The 20,860-nt window shown below is 36.2% G+C and overlaps 1 protein-coding gene across 9 annotated transcripts in view; it reads right to left on the reverse strand.

The window, feature by feature from the left end:
- Window positions 1-385: 385 nt before the first annotated feature.
- Window positions 386-20,860, reverse strand: part of IDE (insulin degrading enzyme) — a 66,286-nt gene continuing 45,811 nt past the window's right edge. For all 9 annotated transcript variants that reach the window (XM_034430440.3, XM_034430443.3, XM_034430438.3 and 6 more), the window contains 11 exons: window positions 20,625-20,769; window positions 16,907-17,017; window positions 16,066-16,186; window positions 13,711-13,802; window positions 12,423-12,534; window positions 11,544-11,711; window positions 9,376-9,648; window positions 8,482-8,543; window positions 3,906-3,978; window positions 2,913-2,980; window positions 386-1,240 (listed from right to left, as the gene is read on the reverse strand). In XM_034430440.3, coding sequence (XP_034286331.1) covers window positions 1,145-1,240; window positions 2,913-2,980; window positions 3,906-3,978; window positions 8,482-8,543; window positions 9,376-9,648; window positions 11,544-11,711; window positions 12,423-12,534; window positions 13,711-13,802; window positions 16,066-16,186; window positions 16,907-17,017; window positions 20,625-20,769 — 1,321 coding nt within the window. In that variant the 3' untranslated portion in view covers window positions 386-1,144. The remainder of the gene's footprint in view (window positions 1,241-2,912; window positions 2,981-3,905; window positions 3,979-8,481; window positions 8,544-9,375; window positions 9,649-11,543; window positions 11,712-12,422; window positions 12,535-13,710; window positions 13,803-16,065; window positions 16,187-16,906; window positions 17,018-20,624; window positions 20,770-20,860) is intronic.

Here is a 20,860-nt window from a genome sequence, read left to right on the forward strand (position 1 = left end):
GCAGATGAATGATTGGGGGAAGTTCAGCTTCTGCATCATTAGACTGATAGTTACTGCTGACATGCATGAACTCTGTAATTGTGTATTAGTTCCCACTTTCTATTCCTAGAAAGAGTTCTGTGTGGCAGGAGAATTTGCAACAAGTCTTAATGGAGAAAGGTGCAGACTGAGTGTAAGGCTGATTGTGCTAGATGATCACATTTGATGTTCACACAGTGTGCAGGGGATCTAGGCAAATGTAAAATTGTGAGTTTCTGATAAAGGAGGAGTGTTTGCCTACAACTTAAATAACTACCAAGAATTATTGATGGCCTTTTAAGAAGATACAGTACACCCAAATCTCATTAGATTTGTCCTAAAACAGTACATGACAACTGGAAGGAAAAAAATTGCCATAGTAATTTTATTTATAAGTCAAAGAAACATTATCAGTGCAACCCTAAGAAAACGTAAAGTTTATAAACATAAACTAACACTCTTGGCAAGAAAAACATGGCTACCCAAGTGTTTCCAGCATTTTACTAGTCTGTATATAAAATCTTCTCAAACAGATATAAAGATTAAAACTATTTTGACTTTTCTAATAACTCTTCAAAGATATTTGTTATTTTTTTTCCTCCCCCTTTCCACTGATTTTTACATAGAATCTAAATGGCTGCTTCCAAGAATCTATTTTTTTTAAAAAATGGTATCACTCCATGCTTCCCTTAAAAACATCAATATGGCCTTTTAATAATATTTTCTTTCTTGTCCAGTAAAATATGCTTCCAAAACAGTTGATCTTTTAAAAAAAGCAATGATTTGCAAGTGAAGATCAGACTGGTATGGAAACTTCTTCACAATCCATGCAAACTAAACTTTTAAAGGGTCACATTATTGTAAAATATACCATTTACCTACACATATCTTCATATATACCACTTAATTTTAGTTTCTGGTAGTGGCTCTATGACAAACATATAACACATAACTAGAGCATACTTGCTTAACTTGCTGTATCCCTATTGCAGCATTGATGCTGGATGAACCTAGAAGGAATCAGGAATCCTGGATCACTTATCCTAAAGGATAAGGTTTTTGTCCATTATGAAAAGCCACTGAAGGCATATTAATCCTCTTCCAGTTCTTCATCCAGCAAGATTCTTCACAGTTTTGCGGCCATGAAATTGATATGAGGTTTCACCAGAGGGAAAAGTGGTAGGCTGCGTTTGAACTCAGTCATGTTTTCAATCACAATCGGCTGTAAACAAAGCATTTTACAAAGATAGCCATTGAGAACCAAGCATGCTCCTTGTGATATGCTGCACAAGAAAGGCAGAATCATTGAAAGCTGAAAAAGGCACAGGTTTTAACTGCAAAACTGTCATTAAAAAACAAACCCAGAAATCAGACTTGGACCCAATTCTTCTTAAATAAGATTGTGTATTCTATTGTATAAAAGTTCAATGCAACAATAAGGTGAAAGCTGCAGACAAAAACACTCTATGTGCCAATGTGAGTGAAATTAAGCTCTATGTAAAATGTGCAATATTACTATCAAAAGATGGATTTGAGTCAACCAGGAAATCAGCTCAGGAAAAATTGCTGACAGCTTAGAATGGCCAACTAAGAAGCTGACTATCAGCATTTGAATGAATTAACAAGCAGATGCTAAAAAAGGGATTTTAGACAAGCTGAAATCTGAACAAGTGCTCAATTAAGGCAAACATGCCTTAATGATAAATGATAAATTATCTATTGCATTAAACTAACTGTACTGTCATACACTTAGTTACCTAATCAGTATAAATATGTGGATTGGTTGTGCTTGTTTTTTGTTGTTTCTACATTTGGATGACCCGATTAACTTTTTGTCAAGATTGTCTGGTAGGAACTGCTTCTTGTGCTTTTTGTAAGTTCATGCTTCTGTTGTTTAGTGATATCATCTAATCAACTTATTTTCTATCATCCTCTTTTTTGATTATTTCCATTTTTCAATGGTTCTCTCCAATGATTCTTGCCTGCCCGAGTGAAGTGGTCACTTCATCTGATACTGAAGTGAAGTGGTCACTTCATCTGATACTGAATACTGAGTCTTTCGGGGCCTCAAAATTCTAACTGCTTCTCTTGGTCATCATAAATATTCTTTCGTAGGCACTTGGCATGGTGCATTTTTCTAAGGTCTATTCACAATTTGTAATGGTCTATGTAATCAAAAGCTTATATATCCATGATGGCGAACCTGTGGCACCCAGAGCCATATCTGTGGACACGCGAGCATTGCCCTAGCTCAGCTCCAGTGCAAATGCGTGTGGCAGTCAGCTAATTTTCTGGCCTTCCGGGCCCACCGGAAGTTGGAAAACAGGCCGTTTCCAGCCTCTGGAGAGCCTCCGGGGGGCTGGGGAAGGCCATTTTCATCCTCCCCAGGCTCCAAGAAAGCCTCTGGAGCCTGAGGAGGGCAAAAAACAGGCCTACTGGGCCCACCGTACCATCGCGTGCCAAAAGCGTGGGGAGCGTGGGGGGGTCACACACGTAGGCGCGGGATGCATTGAATTATGGGTGTGGGCACCCCCGCACTCCCCCTGCTTTTGGCACGCGATGGCAAAAAGGTTAGCCATCAGTGCTCTATATAATCCATTAAGCAAAACTGGGTGTTCTTTTGGAATTCTCTTGCCTTTTCCAGAATCCACTGGGGATAAATATGATCTTGGGTGCCTTGTTTTCTTTGAACCCAAGTATACATCTCATAATTCCTGTTTCATACATTGTTGAAATCTGGATTGCAAAATCTTAATCATTAATTTATTAGCATGTCAGATAAATGTAACTGTTTAATAATTCAAACATTATTTAGAACTGTACAAACCAGATGGCATTTTGAGCATTTCTCTTTTAGAAATAGTTATGAAAGTATCCTTTTTTTTTTTTTTTACCTGTGGCAGTGGTGGTGCTGGTGTTAGACTTATATCATTTTGGCTTGGAAACTCTCCTACAACAGGACCTATTTAATAATAATAATAATAATAATAATAATAATAATAATAATAATAATAATAATAATAATAATAAATATTTTAAAGACTAATAAAGAACTCTATGACATATATTAAAAAGATAAAAGATATGCATTGCTTCCGTGTACTTAGTAATCCTTGCTTCCTTGTACTTGGAAATTTGCAGATTTTTATCAAAATAACAGTCACAAAGGATTGTTGCCTGCTTAAACTCATATGCAAGGCAATGTGTAATATAGCAGAATATCTTTCAAAAGGAGACAAACACAAGTCTTTCACTATTGAACCTGTTGGTAACAGGATACTGTTGACAAAACGGTACATAGATATTCCCTCAGCTGTTTCTAGTTCTGAATTGTGACCAGATTGTGGCAGAATTTAAGGAAAGGATTTTGCAATCAAATTCCAAACTGAATTTCTAGTTAGAGCTGGAAACTTCAAGAAAACTGTTTTCTGCCAGCAACTCACAGTTCAGAGATATGCTAGGGCATTCACCCTAATGTAATTTCACCATGAGCACTTTACAACAGTACTGTTGAATCACTATTTCCTATTCTGACTTCTACAGAAAGTCTTGCATCAGCACTCTACAGCATTCACTGATTACAACAGCTACAACAGATCACAGCTGATCTAATTTGGGCAGTACCAATTCTACAAAATATGGTTACTACTTTCATCTGATAATTATTTCCATGTACATAAATGGATTGTAAATGGTGTATTTCAATGCAATTGGTTCCTTCACTATCACATTTATAATTTAAGTGTCATTCATGTAAGTCAATGAATATATTTCTATTCATCCATTAAAGGTCACATGACAGCATGTTTGCTCTACAGTACAACAATCTTTAGGGGCCAACTTGAATAGAGGTCATTTGTGAGAAGGTATATGCATTTGGTACTTACAGGAATTCATTTCCCTTGCTAGTACATGGACCGATATTTTGTGTCTTCTTTGGGCACCTACTGCCAACAATTCCTAAGTATAAATAAATTAGGGTTAATTATTCCTGTAAAAACCAAGAAAAAAATCCATCTTTGCAATGGTAAGAAATCATGCAAATGAGCTAAACAAACTACACCCTGAAGCAAAGGGTTTTCGAGAAATATTAATGCTAAATCAAATAAAATCAAATTTATCTAACTATGGTAAATGACCAACCAGGTAAAAAAGAAAAAGGAAACAATGACTAAATATAATTAAAGCAGTATAATAGTAATATAAAACATTAAAAAAATAGACTTAAAACCAGAGAATGAATAAAATAATAATGTGTAAAACGTAATATAAAACAATGGGATAAAATAAAAATACAATAATATAACAGAGTAAAGATGGTTCATTATATCATCGCTCCAAAATTAGGACATATTATGTCTTCCTATAGAAATTCCTGCAGAAAGAAATTTAGCAATTCTACTGCTAATGGTGGGGTTCCGGTCTGTGAGTAGGACCCAGACAGCCTCTCCCTCATTGAAAAATCCTAGGCTTTTGTCAAAGAATGGCAAAGGTATTTCTGCATGTATATTGATGTTAAAAAAAGATGACAGAAAAGTACATGTGAAGGGGTCTCAGGTTCATTCTGATCTCAAGGACAGCATCTCTTGGTGAATGGAGTCCTATGGTACTTTTCCTCAAGTCCTGCCAAGTGAGGTGAGATAAGAAATGGCTCTACAAATGAGTGAACTTGTCAAATAAGGCTAAGTAAATAGTTTGCCAGTATAACATTAGGATAAGTATGAGAATACAGTCAACCAAATTAGATGCAATTGATTTGGTCACTTTACTGCAGACATCATGAACTGAAACAGGTTGCATTGTAGCCCCTATCTATTATCAAGGCCAGTTCAATGGGAGCTGCTTTAACCAAAAATAATTTTGAACCTCTGAAACAGAGTGACAGGTATTCAGCAGCAATACAATGATGGGAAAGCAATTATTTTGCTCACAAGAAAAGTCTGCAGGTCATAATGGAATTCTATAAGGAGGTAGAACTTACGATAAATGGGTCTTAAAGCCAAAATTCTGGTTTTTTAGGAAGGCCTAGTCACCTAAACACCAATGGCTAATTTAGAGCCATAAAATTCAACATGTTTTTATCTTTCAAACTGGCATAAGATTGAGCGGGAACAAATTAGTAGCATTTCTAAAAAGCCAATAGCAGGGCCCAGGCAAGCTTTGGCTTTTTTTTTCCCCCACTCCAAAAGGGGTAGATGCATACTTGCCACCATTAAGTTCTTTAAGGCCAAAAACAAATGCTGCATGGTGAATAGATTGTATGCACTACAATTTAAAGCCCTTAGACACTGTACGGATTAGGTTCTTACACGCACTGTTCCACAACTCGTGCTGTGTTTAAAATACTTTAAATCTTCACGGACTGATGATGATTCCACTGGAGTCTGTGTTTGCAGACTCTCTTAGTGTCTTAAACTCCTGTTTTCTATCAGTTCACTGATTCCATTAATTCCCCTTCATAGGTTTTCATCAAAGTGGAAAGAAAAAAAACTTAGCTGACCTCCATAATGGTATTTTTCCCCACCTACCTCTTTGCTGGCCCTAGGTTTAGAAGAGCTAAAGCTGAAATCTACCAAGGAGCCTTTAATATTGCATGACGAGTGATCTGGGTGCTACCATGAATACTAACAGGAAGAGGTAGCTATGTACAAGGCACAAGATCATCACTGCATCTGATTTCGCTGTACAAGTTATATTATTTAACCTCATGATGTAGCTTTATTTTTCCTAACTAAGGCCAATCCTTCCTACTTTCTTCAGTACAGCTCCTCTACTAGGAAGATGTTCAGATTCAACACACATTACATGAATACATGAAATTCAGAACAAAGTTAGTAAATGACCTACAAGACAAAATATTATAAGAACTAATAATTCTTCTCATCTTACTTCCAAAAACATGTACCAATGCTTAGAAGTACTAAATACATGGTAAAAAATAAATCTAGCTTGCATCTCATCAAAAGCCTCATTAAGTGTTTTAGCTGGGAAAGGAGTAAATCAGAATTATTCACAACTGTAAATAGACAATCTAACTAAACACACATTTTAATTATTTTTTTAATTCTCTGGCAATTAAACGTCTACTATAAATAATAGTAGTTGGCATCTTCACATTTTGTTATCACTACTTCAAATAAAATGAGCATTCATAATTTAAAGCAATTATTGCAAGGTTTCTCTATTCCTAAGGCTAGAAAGAAAAATTCATTACAAGCTCCTTTTAACTGCAGTCCCCCTAAATTACATAGCCAGAGCTTCAGTAATACAACTGAATAACAATGGTCTATAAAAACAAGGCACACATTATCTTGAACTTCCACGACAACTTCCCCGGCACCTGGATGAAGCTATCTATCTGGACCCGTACCAGTCGGGCTTCAGGCAGGGGTACAGCACAGAAACGACATTGGTCGCGTTGGTGGATGATCTCTGGAGGGCTCGGGACAGGGGTTGCTCCTCTGTCCTAGTCCTATTAGACCTCTCAGCGGCTTTTGATACCATCGACCATGGTATCATGCTGCAGCGGTTGAGGGGGTTAGGAATAGGGGGCACCATTCTGCGGTGGTTCTCCTCCTTCCTCTCCGACCGCTCGCAGTTTGTGTTGGCAGGGGGACAGAGGTCGACCTCGAGGCATCTCGCATGGGGAGTGCCGCAAGGGTCAGTCCTCTCGCCTCTCCTGTTCAACATTTATGTGAAGCCGCTGGGTGAGATCATCCGTGGTTTTGGGGTGAAGTGTCATCTGTACGCTGACGATACTCAGCTGTACATCTCCACCCCAGACCACCCCAACGATGCCCTTGATGTGATGTCCCGCTGCCTGGAGGCCGTGCGGGCCTGGATGGGGAGGAACAGGCTCAGACTCAACCCCTCCAAGACCGAGTGGCTGTGGCTTCCGGCGCCCCGATATAGTCAGCAGGTGCCATCGCTGACTATTGGGGGTGAATCCTTGCCCCCCACAGAGAGGGCTCGCAATCTGGGTGTCCTCCTGGACGCACGGCTGTCTTTAGAAGAGCATATGACGGCCGTGGCCAGGGGGGCCTTTTATCAGGTCTGCCTGATTCGCCAGTTGCAGCCCTTTCTGGATCGGGACGCCTTGTGCACGGTCACTCACGCCCTTGTCACCTCCCGGTTGGACTATTGTAATGCTCTCTACATGGGGCTCCCCTTGAAGAGCATTCGGAGGCTCCAACTGGTCCAGAATGCGGCCGCGCGGGTGGTTATGGGTGCAACTCATTGCGCCCACGTGACACCCCTCCTGCGCGAGCTGCACTGGCTCCCAGTGGTCTTCCGGGTGCGATTCAAGGTGTTGGTTACCACCTTTAAAGCGCTCCATGGCATAGGACCCGGGTACCTTCGAGACCGACTTCTGCCACCAATAGCCTCCCACCGACCAGTCCGCTCCCACAGAGAGGGTCTCCTCAGGGTGCCATCGGCCAAGTTATGTCGGCTGGCGACACCCAGGGGGAGGGCCTTCTCTGTGGGAGCCCCAGCCCTGTGGAATGAACTGCCCCCGGAAATACGTAAGATCTCCGACCTCCGGGTGTTTCGCTGCGCTCTGAAGACCCTGTTGTTCCGCCAGGCCGGGCTATTAACATAACATTTTAAATTGGGGTATTTTAAATTTCTGGGATTTTAATTGGAGCCTAATTATTTAATGATTTTAAATCTTAACTGTTGTTTTGTTTCTGTGTTTTTAAATAGGCTGTACACCACCCTGAGTCCTTCGGGAGAAGGGCGGTATAGAAATAAAATTATTATTATTATTATTATTATTATTATTATTATTATTATTATTATTATTATTGTTATTGTTATTATTATTGTTATTGTTATTATTATTATCTTGATTCTGTTTAGAACATTAACCTACAATTAATTATTACACTGATAACTATTTTTATTTTCACAGGATAGATGCTATAGCACCTCTGCAAATCACAAAAATGAACACGCAAAATAAAAATAATGTCACCTTCAGATCAAAATATTCTGTCAAGTCTTCGTTTAGAAAATGCATTCTGAATATACCAACACATTGTCATCCAATATTGATTTCTTTGCTGAATAGTTAACCTTTTACTAGAATCTGCATAGCTTGCTAAAGCTCTTGAAAGAAGCAGTATAATAAAGCATTTATTAAGAACCTTATCTATTAACATCTAAATGGCAATTATTAGATAATTAAAAATGTGGAATTAATTGTTTGGTATTCAATGTTTCCTATATATCTATTTACAAGCCATTGTATGTTTCCTTTATATAATGATGATAATCAATGAAATAACTGTTAATAGGCTATGTTATGTGGAGTATAGAGAAGAATTTGCATGCCAATATTTAATATTTCATCCATATGATCTTAAATTACCACAATCTTTATAAAACTGTCAAGTACATTATATCTTAGTATTACAAATATGTCTTTTAATAATAATTTAACCAGAACCTGGATCAACTTACCTTATAAAACTGCACTATATTATCCTTAGTAAGGGTTTTGAGATATGCCACTTCAATGTTATCTGGACAACAAAATTAATAAATTTAGTATGTAAAAAATACGCAAGTTTGATGAGTGCAATACATATCCATGGCTAACAAATCTTTTAAAATAATCCAATTTGGCTCCTATTGCCATAACTGCTGGCAGAGAATGTAATGTTTTAAATGGATAACCTTGCATTTTAACACTTTAGTCTAGATGATGTTACCTAATTTGGCAATAAAACATTTGCAAGAAAATCACTAAATTCAGACAGCACCAAGGACCCCAAAGTTAAGCCCTGTTATACAAGTATTCCATCGGTAATACTTTATCCATATTATCTATGTCCTGCATGATTTTATAAACCTCAATCCTGTCACTCTTTATCCTTCATTCCATCCTAAACAACCCCAATTGCAGTATGGAAGCTGTAGGCCACTAAGTATTTACAATCCTCTCTTGCATAATTTTTGTAATAATTCAGAATTGTACAAAATGTTCAAAGCGTAAAATAGCAATAGCACTTAGACTTATATACCACTTTACAGTACTTTACAGCGCTCTCTAAGCAGTTTACAGAGTCAGCATATTGCCCCAACAATCTGGGTCCTCATTTTGTCCACCTCGGAAGGATGGAAGGATGAGTCAACCTTGAGCCGGTGAGAATTGAACTGCTGAACTGCAGCCAGCAGAAGTAGCTTGCAGTACTGCATTCTAACCACTGCATCACCACGGCTCATATTCCAGTATTGAGACTGTCACTAATTTTAAAACTATAATAGGAATTATCATGGAAGGTGGGATTTCAGTTGATCTCTAATATTTTTGTTTCCAATTGGCTCATGGTAAGATTAGTTTTTTATTCTTACCTCTATCAAAGTTATATTGCTGGGAAATGATTTCATCCCAATATTTTGCACACTCGGCAGATAGTTTCTTTGGTTTGTCAAGGCGGCGAATTGCTAAAGCCTGGATATGTTTCTGGAACGCTTCTTCGGACATATCTTCTATAGATTTCTCCATGGTTTTTAAAAAGGCTTCCACCCTGCTTTCTAAGTAGTGTGGGGGCTTTTCTGATTGGATGATGAACCGCAGACCTTGGACACCATTAGCCCTCCGTGGACCACTGAACACAATGTAACCTGGGGGGGGGGGGGAGTCAGCATATCAGCAATTGTAATCTCTTGCAGTTGTAATCTCTTACCATTTTTTTGTCAAGAAAATAAGGCTTCAATTTCTTTTCTTGCATCCTGACCTTTAATTAAAATTTTAATTTAACATTGAATTTTAGCATAACTTTTTAAAATAGTTATTAAATTCAAACTGTTAACTGGACTTCTGGTGAGATGGCGACACGGGAGATTGCATTTATGTGAGCTCCAACTGATAATTTTAAATTTTATTCTATAAATATTAGTAGGAATTGGGTTTTTTTAATGAAGCACACAGCATCATTATCAACTGTGGCTTGACTGTGACAAGCTAAATTTACTGTTGAATTTGGAGGCAAAACAATATGGTACTTCTAGATTGTTTTCCAGAACAACCATTGATAATAGAAGGATCTTCTGATTTATAATTTATGTTAAAAAAATAAAATGTTGTGGAGGAGGAAGGAGTATTTTGTAAGTTTGTTGCTTTGACAAAGTAATAAAGGCAGGATTTAAAAAAAACTTTAATAATAAACTATTTCCACAAACACCTTTTTCTAATTCAACTTTCTGTTTCATACTAGAGTTTAATTTTTTGAGAAAGACCCAACCTCCATACCCTTCACAACCCATCCTACGTTGCCAGGTAAGATTTCCCACTGGATACAACCAGTATTTGTGTTATTTCAAGCAATTAATGTTTGATATTACGTTAAAGATTCATTAACAAAGAGGAGAGCCACTGCACTACAAGGAGTAGAATTTTGATCACTGAGCAAAGCATTTGTTAAGCAAGATATCCATGGGACTGCTTCACTCAACCACTGTAATCCCAGCACTCCTGGTTGTGGCCATTAAGTGATCACCTCAGTCATTAAGCAAACAGGGCAAAAGAGCTACCTGCTGAGTTCAGCTCCCTACCATGTGTGGAAGTAAACTGCTCTGGCAGGCTGTAGGAACAGAGCTTAGAGCTGCAGGATCTGAGCTCCGTTTTTCCACCCTACTGAAAATGTTCATCTCCCCTCCATGTGTAGCCTCTTTTGGAGTTATATACTGTAATATTCTTCAATTTAATTAGTCTCTAATTTTGATAATAAATATGACATAAGTGATAAATCTTGGTTTGAATGAGAGCTTCTCAATGGTATTGCCTAGTTTGTAGAGAAGTTGTCCCTAAAGATTTGGTTAGTCCCAAATTGATTGCCTTCTAGTTAAGAGGAAGTTGTAATTTTTACAGAGATTACTTGCGGTTCAATTATTATGCTTTTGGTATGTTTTATTTTTATTTCAAAGCCAGGAAATTGTGAGTTCTAGTCTTGTCTTATGCATGAAAGCCAGCTGGGTGACTTTGGGCCAGTCACTCTTAGCCCAACCCATCTCATGATTGTTATGGGGAAAATAGGTGGAGAAAGGAGTACTGAGTGCGTTTGCCACCTTGAGTTATTGATAAAAATAATAAAAGCAGAATATAAATAAATATTACTTTACCATTGATATTTTAATATACATTGGCTTACAATTTATTTTTAATGTAAACTATTGCAAGACTGCTATGAATCTGGCAATATGAGAATCTGATTAAAAAAGCATCCATTGCAGAAGAATCTGCTTCACGCTATTTCTTTCAGTTTTATTGAGAACCAAACACGATCACATTTTAGTTTACAGTGTTTTGTGAGACCTTGTGTTATACAAATGCAGCAAAATCAGTTAAGTGAATAAACCACACAGCCCTAAATAGCTGATTATAAATCATTTGTTCTTTAATCACCTTTTGTGCTATAGGTGGAATTTTTAATGAAAAGTTACAACAGTAAATTAGCTTATAATAATTGATTTAAAATATATAGTGATTTTAACGGAGACACACATAAACAAAAGCTCACCTAACTGTTCCTTAGTGCGCAGGGTATTAAAGCAAGGCTCTGAGACAATTTGACAGAAGAGCTCCAAAAACATATTCTCCGAAGTGCTTTGCATATCTGTTTGATAATATATTTCTATCCCACAATTATTATGAACTTCATTTCTCTGTTGATAGACGAACCATCCTCCTAAGAAAAAATGATGCATGTGCAAAAGAAATGGAATTTAGGCTGAAGGAGAATCTTATGTTCTATTTAGTGTAGGCTAGCAAAGTAAGCACTGTAGAATATTATTTAATATAAATATCCAAGTCCAATATATTTATTTGTTTTGTGCAACCTGGCATCTCCTAAATATATAATCAGTTTTAGAATTCCCAGGCACCTTGGGAAAAGACAGGCTGATTGCAATTCTAGCATCAATGGTTTAAACCCATCTCAAGGTGCCAGATTTAAAAATGTTCCTTTATTCTATTTGTGGAATAAAAGCACATAACCACAGTACTTTTAGTAGAATCAATTGATAAGATGCACAAACATTCTAAACAAATGCCAAGGAAGCTCTAGATATACAACAGTTTCAATCTGCACATCATCAAAACAAGTGTGACTGCCCTACTACAGTATACACCACTATCAGTTTAAGTAAGCTGAATGGTACCCATGTCATTCCCCTCTTATACCACACTGAAAGAGATAAGTCTCATGATTAAGTTTTTTTTAAGGAAGCAAATCATGGTGTTGATTCTCACATATCTGCAGCACAAATTTGAAATTAAATAAATTTTGAAAAACAAAACTAGCTGAAGACATAATTGTCCTTCTTTATTGCAAGCTATAGTATATGCACTATGAAACTTTAAATGAAGCATTTTATAGCTGATAAGCTAAACCACTTACTATCAGGCAGCTGTACTTCCCTATATCTTACTAGCTGGCTGGGAAGCAGAGGTTTTGTATGAGCATGCTCAATGAGTGTGTCTTCAACCATTTGCATAACTCCTAATGCAGCCTGGAAAAAGAAGAAATTCATTGCAGATTTTATTCACTGCATGATCGTTCTTCATCTGTCTGTGACAACAGCAGAAGGGTAACAGATTTGACCGCAACAGCAAAATTAGGAAGGAGAAAGGAGAAGTTCTCTTGTAAATATTAAATCTGAAAGCTGAAACCATACATATGAATGCTACTCAGCATTCAGAAATAAAAGGGAGAATTCTTCATTATATCTGCATTATATTTAAAAATGTAAAAAGTTTAAAATATTTACACACATTCATTGCATACTTAATTTCTGTTTTCAGTTTCTTAATAATTTAAGATGAAATTGTTCTTTGGTTCATCATCCTTTTCATTTATGATAAACCTGCCAATGTTTTCCTGCTTCACCCTCCTTGACTTGCATGAGCTGTATCATTTTATACTGCTCTGTTTCTCCCAGTTTTGTGCACAGAGCACTTTGCAGATTAAATTTGAATTAACAATTCCTTAAGGTGCTGGCATTGCTTAAGCCTCATGCCTGGATCCTATTTGCTTCATGTGAATGGGATAGTGTAATACAGACAGATGAATGCCAAAATGCCTTTTATTTCACCATGCAGAAAAGCTAACAACAAAATGGTTATATAAATTCAGAATCAAAAGTACTTATAAGAGAAACAAGGTATCTTAAAAGTTACAAAATAAAATGAAGATATAATAAGATGCATGCTAAGATTATATAGCACCAATCTGAGAAACAGTAAATAGTCTGACATTACAATTTTATTATAAAAAAGATGAAACACCTCACATTTCAATTGTGTGTTTATTTGGAAATAAATCCTATTAAATGTAATAAGCTTTAATCCAAATGAATGGATTTTGCAGAAATATTAGAAAAACTAATTATCGCATATCCAAATTGTCGTAAAAGATGAAAGCATATGTAAGATGCAAAACAAAAATAATTGAAGTTAGCTACCCTCAGCATGAAACATATAATACCCATTTTGCAAAATATGTATCCTGTGCCAATACTATATAACTATCCTCCAATTTATTGATATGATAAATTTACTGTTAATATTGCAATATTGAACATTAAGATAATACACTAATAAGGTTATTATTTAAAATTAGAACAAAAAGCTAAGATTTGGGGAATAAATAGGTAATAAATATCCATTAAAAGCACATTAAAACCAACCTGTTTTGTTATATTGCCATGGAGAAGTGCTTCAATATGTAACCGTGACAACAGTTGTGAAATAAAGGCCTTGAGGCGAGGAAGAGTGACATCTACAATAGATATGTAGGTATTTAAAATCAAATGCATTTTCCATTTGAAGGAGAGAGAAAAACGCATTATCTTAAAATACAATGTATTTCATAGCTTAGTAAGTAGAAAGAAAAAAATTTAATAATAAAAAAAAAACAGCGAGTGTTTTCTTCACATATATTCATATTTGGGAAATGTTCCAACTCTCTCTTGCTGTGCTCACAGTATGCCTTGTTCAGAATTCATATCTGGTTTGACCCAGATTTCAATATGGAAATGGCAAAAAAGGCAGCTTTCTGTGCAATCAAACTAAACACACATCCATCTTCAAAATTAGTCATTCACATGATGCTCGAAGACAAAGTCTAAGCTGTTACTGACTAAAGAATGTAGCACTCTTGAAAGGTACATAACTGCCCTGACATCTTCATAATAGTGATTAAAAATGGTGGTTATTTTGATATATTTTTTAACTCACATCTGTATGCTACAAGTATCTTTCTACATCTGAGAGTATCTCATTTATTTTGGGTATCAAATGCCAAAATTGAGAATTATCAGAATGGTAGTATAATGTGTCTAGAAGGCACGAAAATGAACAATGCTATGTTACAGCTATTACCTTTAATTCTGGCACATTCATGCCTACACAGGTATACACCTACACACCTTTGAATCTATCTATCTTTCAGACAGACGCAGACAAACATTTGGTGTAGAGATTAAGGCATTAGACTGGAAATCTACAGACCATGGGTTCTAGTGCTTCCTGAAGTATGAAGGTCATCTGGTGACTTTAGTTCAGTCATTTTCATTCAGCCCAACTCATTAGACTGAGTTGTTGTGGGAAAAATAGTAGGCCAGAGCATAATGCCTTGAGTGATACTAATATATGCCTAGAGCACCACTTGAACACAATCAGCATTGACAAAATCACCATCATACAATTGCAAAAGGCAGCTTTACTTAGAACAGCTTACATCCTGAGGCCATATCTTTAATATGATTAAATGACATCTTCCTATCCCAGGTCCCTAAGAAGGATTCAGTAGGTGGACAAAAATGCCAAATCCAGTGAGGCTGACTGTGTAACCAATCATATACATTTCTATCTGGATGCTATTTACTATATACTGCAATGCATTTAGTGGGATATGCATTTTAATACCAATCTTTTCACACATTTTGAGAGAACCTGTTTTATGTTAGACCTCTAACTACAGATTAAGTTACCCAAAGTAATCAGCCATCAATAAACAGACAAAAGATGGTATGCATAGTCCAGATTCACCAACTTCCTATTTATAATAGACATGCATAGTGGGAAAGGTAGAAAAACTAAACTAAACACAAGCTAGGTAGAGAAAAGAAAAGAAAGGAAAGCTATCAACTCTTTTACTAAGGAAATCCTGTCTTTCTTTCTCATAGAACTCTAATACTAAGATGAATATGGGATGCGATAGCAAGAGAAAATTGTTGCATTTTGTAAATCATGTTTATCATGTAGATTCTATACTCTTTTCCTATACATAGTAAGGGGACAACTATACATCAATCCCAATTGTAAAGGAAAACTGTATTTAAATAATAGCTAAAAAAGCAAATGGGCACCAATATCCAAAATTAATTTTAAATTTTGAATTTGAATTTGTATTGTTGAAATACATAAATTGTTTTCTATAGACTTATTGTCACAGCCATGAAATCATCACAAAATTTGCCATTGTTTAGTACTTTGTACCTTGCCACTATATACATAATTTACACTGTGCACTTTATGTAAACACTGTTCTTTACAAAAGGATGCTTCATGTTAAGTGGTAAATATAAGACAGAGAGAGAGGTGGGGGGAAGGAAGGAGGGAGAGAGAGGGGGGGAGGGGGAGGGAGAAAGAGAACTTGTTTCCTCGCAACTACATGTATCAGACGTGAAGTCTGCCAGAACCTTCTTCCTGAAGCTGCACATACAATATTTGACTTGTAATTAGAACTCTATTTCGATAATTTTGCTAAACTTCCCCATCTATTTATTCTAGATACTTAATTGCTACGTTAACCTCCAGGAATAATGACTTTAATAATTAAGAGTCATCTAAAATTTAAATTTGGAACTTAAAATCCTCAGTGAGAAAACAGAAAATTCTCCATATTTGTTTCAACTTCCTCACAACAATCACAATGTCCAAATACTCCACAGGACCTTAGGGCATATTTTCTTTAAAGTAAACCAAATTAACTTACCAAATAACCGAAAACATGCAATTTAGTTTTGGCAAAACCTTACCATCTAAAGCTTCTTTTAATTCATTTTTGGTCCATGCAACTTCTGTCATTAAGAGCCGAAGGTAATACATTGCATGCTCATGTGGCTGTTCAGCTCGAAAGTTGTTAAGTGATCGCATATACTATTAAAAACAAAAGCCAAGGCAAAATTATGTAGTTTTTCAATAACCTCACTGATTTAATCACTTTTATACTCAAAATAAGCATTTAAATAAAATATAGAAGGAACTATGGTTCCTTCTTCTTCAAGACATAAAATCAGAAAGTGAGATTAGTTAATAAAACAGCCTTAAAATTGGACAAAGGCTAGCATTTAATACTGGGGCTCAATAATTGTAAGCAAATACTTGCATGACTAAGCAGGTAGAGCTTGGGGAATGGGAAATGAATACCGGTACATTGTTTCCCAGTCTTTCCACCCACTCTCTGAATCAGAGTAAAAACCAAACCAACGCAGAACATTTTTAATGGTCAAAAAGGTGTGGCTGGAGAATCAGGATATCACTGCAATGAGTGAAAAATCCATCCCTAATAAACGGGATGGTGAGCATTTATTTATACTATGGATTCCTAGCCTTTTGCAAACTGAAGGGTTAAGGATCACAGCTTACATTGTCTACTCATAAACAAGTCACTGATTAGTGAAGATCACTCCCTATTAAATGTTCAGGATTCTAACTTTAATTTAGAATTATGCATTGTGCCCACCCATTGTCTTACCCTTTTCTACAAATGTTCATTTTTATGGCAAAGAAATAGAACAATTCATGTTTAATGCTTTTCTTTTTTTTTATATAGGGCGTTTCTCATTCTAATAGGATCAAACTTTTCAGACAGCTTACCGCCTCCTTGATAATTTCAAATCGCTTTTCATCAACCTCGAAGGTAGCCATTTTCTCAATGATCTTCTTCAGCAGAATATGTTGCTTATCATTATAACCTTTTACAGAAAGCTACACAAAGAGAATACATAAGTAGTTGTATACTTTAAGCAGCCCTTCCATCCATTAAAAGAAAAGATCTCCAATGAGAGCAATAGGCACCAACCAACATTGGGGAATTCTCTCCCTCCAATCAATAGAAATCCAGTTTAATCTTTAATTGCACAGCATTACATTTATGATATTATAATGATCTGTTTCTTTCTCTGAACTCTGAACAAGTTGAGTTAAACATAGTGAGATTTATATTACAATGGAAAATATATTGTACCATGTTGCAAAGCAAAGTTTAATGTGGTGGTATGCAATTGGTTTGTGGGGAAAAAACAGTATTTTTAAAAAACTACCTTGTTTCCCTCAAAATAAGACATCCCGTAATAATAAGCCCAATCGGGCTTTTGAGCGCATAGCAATAAGGCCAAGTGCTTATTTCAGGATTCAGAAAAATATAAGACAGAGTCTTATTTTCAGGGAAACACAGTATATTGATATGGTCTGAGAGAAGAGTAAACAAACTTAGCTTTTTTCTCTTCATGTAAAGACTAAAAGTACTCTCTTATTATTACAGAAAAACATGGAAGAAAAACTTTCCACTCAATGTTTCTAACACAGAACAGTTCACAAGGTTCTTATTAAGGTAAAGCAGAGTATCAGAATGCTTAATTCATGAATATGACGGATTACTAAACTACAGTACTTCATAAAGTAGTTAATTGCAAACCATATAAATGTTTTAACACTGTCATTTAAAGTTATGTTAATAATATATATTATCATTACTCATCACTCTGAATAATGCAGTGTTTGCATACATAAGTGAAGAATGGATGTTTCCTTCTTCTAGTATGCTATATTATGTTATTATATTGTAATACAGAAATAATTAAGCATAAAAACTGAAGTATAACTTTTAATAGAACACAGCTCCAGTCTCTGAATATAACATTTTAAAATGAATAATTATGATACAAGAAAAATGAAAATGTCATGGTAGATGAATTAAGAATCAATTTTATCTTTATTGATCCCAGTTTGTGATCCAAAAATATAAGATACAGTAACACTGAAGAAGCAAAGTAGTTGCCTTACTGGGTACAACCTTTCAAGTTTAAATTGAAACTAAAATGTTGTTTAAACTGTTTTTTAGTTACAAAAGAAGAGACTATTATAGCTCAAGGTCAAATTGTTAGTTTTTTGGGGCTAAGGTGGTTTTTTTTCTTGCAGATATTTCATTGCCAGGCTAGGGAACACCACTAGCCGGGGATAGGTTTGCTGGCTGTTTATATACATTGTAGCTTGCCCTACAGTGGATGCTTCCACTTTGATTGTTCTTTAATTAAGGTAATCTTGGAAGCTAAGTATTCAGCCATCTCAGCCTTCAACAGACACAAACAGCCTAAAACACATGCCGTCTAACAACCAACACGCAGATAAAGCAGAAAATAGCACCACATAAATAGTAAAGGAGGAAATAATATCCCATTCAAGAAACCATCAAAGAAAAAATCACACACACTAGCAAAAGTGCCTGAGCAAGCTACAAACAGCCAGCATACTCCATTCTTCTTTGCACTGCTTTCTAGCCCAGTAATAAAACGTCTGCAAGAAAATAACTAAGCTCAAAGAGCATTGAGAACCCAATTTTTTACTCAATTTTTAACATTCCATATTATACAATATTTATACAATACACACTTCTTTCGAAACATCTTTTCTTCAGATAATAACATTAAACTCTTTAAAGTGACAATTAAAATATTAAAAACAGATATTTTATATTTAACCAAAAATCTCAGGAATTGATGATATATAAGAAATTGTTATTTGTAAAAATAAATAAGCTCAATTTATAATACTCAAGTTGACCCTTACAAGCAATTTTTCTACAGCCAATAATGCAGTTAGTGGTATTTAGTTCAGTGAAATGTTTAACAAAGTAGACTCTACTCTGCAAAAGCTCATGCCTCAATGAACATGTTAGACCAGGGGTCCTCAAACTTTTTAAACAGGGGGCCAATTCCCTGAGACTGTTGGGGGGGGCGGACCAACTGGGTGGGCAAGGCTAGGTAATCATGTGACTGTGACTAGGTGGGCATGGCCAATTTAGCAGTCCATTAAACAATGCACACAAATTAAATTTTAATTTGTTTTGCTCCTGGGGGTGTTTTATTTGCTTTTGTTTGCATGTTGCTCTTTTGGTTGACTTTTCTTTTTACTAGATCGTTTTTTTCAGTTGTTTAGGAGTCTAGTGGTCCACTCCAGGAAACTCAGTTTTGCAGCAATTCTTCTCAGCCTCAAGGAGCTTACAATCAACGTCTCTCTCTCTCTCTCTCTTTCTGTCTCTCTTTCTCTGTCTCTCTCTCTCTCTATCTTCTGGAGGCGGGGAAGGTCACAAATGGGGCGTGCAGATGCCCTGAGAAATCTCCGCGCACCCCGTTTTTGACCTCCTCCACCTCCAGAAGCACTCTGCAGGCCAAAAAGCTTGGCCTTACCTTCCAGTTCCAGCCTGAGGGGTTTGCGAAAGTAAGTTCTCCGCTTGGGCAAAGGGTGGGGGCCGGCGGGCGGGTGGGCCGATGTGGGTAGGGCAGCCTTGTGGTCCTGCGTGGGCTGGTTTAATGGCTTTGGTGGGCTGTATCTGCCCTGCGGGCCATAGTTTGAGGACACCTGTGTTAGACTACCACCCCTGTTCATTTTTAGTATCTAAAGTATCTAAAGTATCTAAAAGACTGATAATCTAAAAAAGTCAAAGTAATACTTTCTAGGATATGAAATACATAAAGATGCAAATTAGAAATGTATTACAAAGCTCTATATGGCCACAAAAAAGCACTCCAATCATAGCTAAATCAAGTGTCTTTTTCCAGACACTTCCAGACAAGAGAGATGCAAGAGAATACTCAACTGGTAACTGGTATGCAAAAAATATTGAAAAAAGCAAGCATTTTCCAAGTGCATAACTCTCAAGCCATCTCACTTCTTTCTGTTCCTCCATCTTACTTACAAGTATTGCATTCATTGCTGATGCAATGAAATAGCTCAAACCTGAGAGGCGTGCTGCATATGTATACTCTTTTAAATCATCCTTCAACAACCTCATTAATAGGTATGTCATGTTGCAATGGAGAGGGTCAACATAAAGATAGCGACTAACAAAAAGAAAAAAAGGATGCTTTGATACTTTGTGACATGATAATGGATGAAGAAACATGACTGAAGAGTATGTATATGCAGCCTCATAACCAATATTTCTGGGAATGAAATACTAAGGTAAAATAAGGAAGTTGTTTCCTCGTTAACATTAATGATTTAACTTCTGGAAGAAAGAAGTAGAATCTGAACTCCAATTTGGGCTAAATTTCATTTAATTTCATTAATTTAATGAATGATATAAAATGAAATGAAAAATCTGAATATGAATGGGAATCTTGAAGACTAAGAATACTTCATGTAAAATCCAAATTATAAGAAATTAGAAATCAAGGTTGAAAAAGGAATTTTAAAATTAGATCCGCAATTGGGAAAATCATTTTAAAAATGCTTCCAGCAAATCAAATTGTTTCTTGATTCCTGGAAGTAAATTTAAGACTCTTAAAAGAGTCTTCTTGATGTTGGTACTTACATACATCCCATAGATGGTATTTTGGAGCTCATAGTTCAAGTCAGCTAGTTCTGCTGCATATGCATACTCGTTGAGGGAGTCTTTGAGTAGTTCAAGGTACAAATAGGCCATGTTACAATGTAAGGGATCCACGTAAGCAAATGGGCTGGAAGAAAATGTTAGAAGTAAAATATTTGATATAAATAATTCTACAGAACCTCAATACTGGGTCTCAAGGTACAATGTTAAAAAAAAAA

Source organism: Pantherophis guttatus, chromosome 6, assembly GCF_059756535.1.
Source record: "Pantherophis guttatus breed Tessera chromosome 6, ASM5975653v1, whole genome shotgun sequence".
Lineage (NCBI taxonomy): Eukaryota > Metazoa > Chordata > Lepidosauria > Squamata > Colubridae > Pantherophis > Pantherophis guttatus.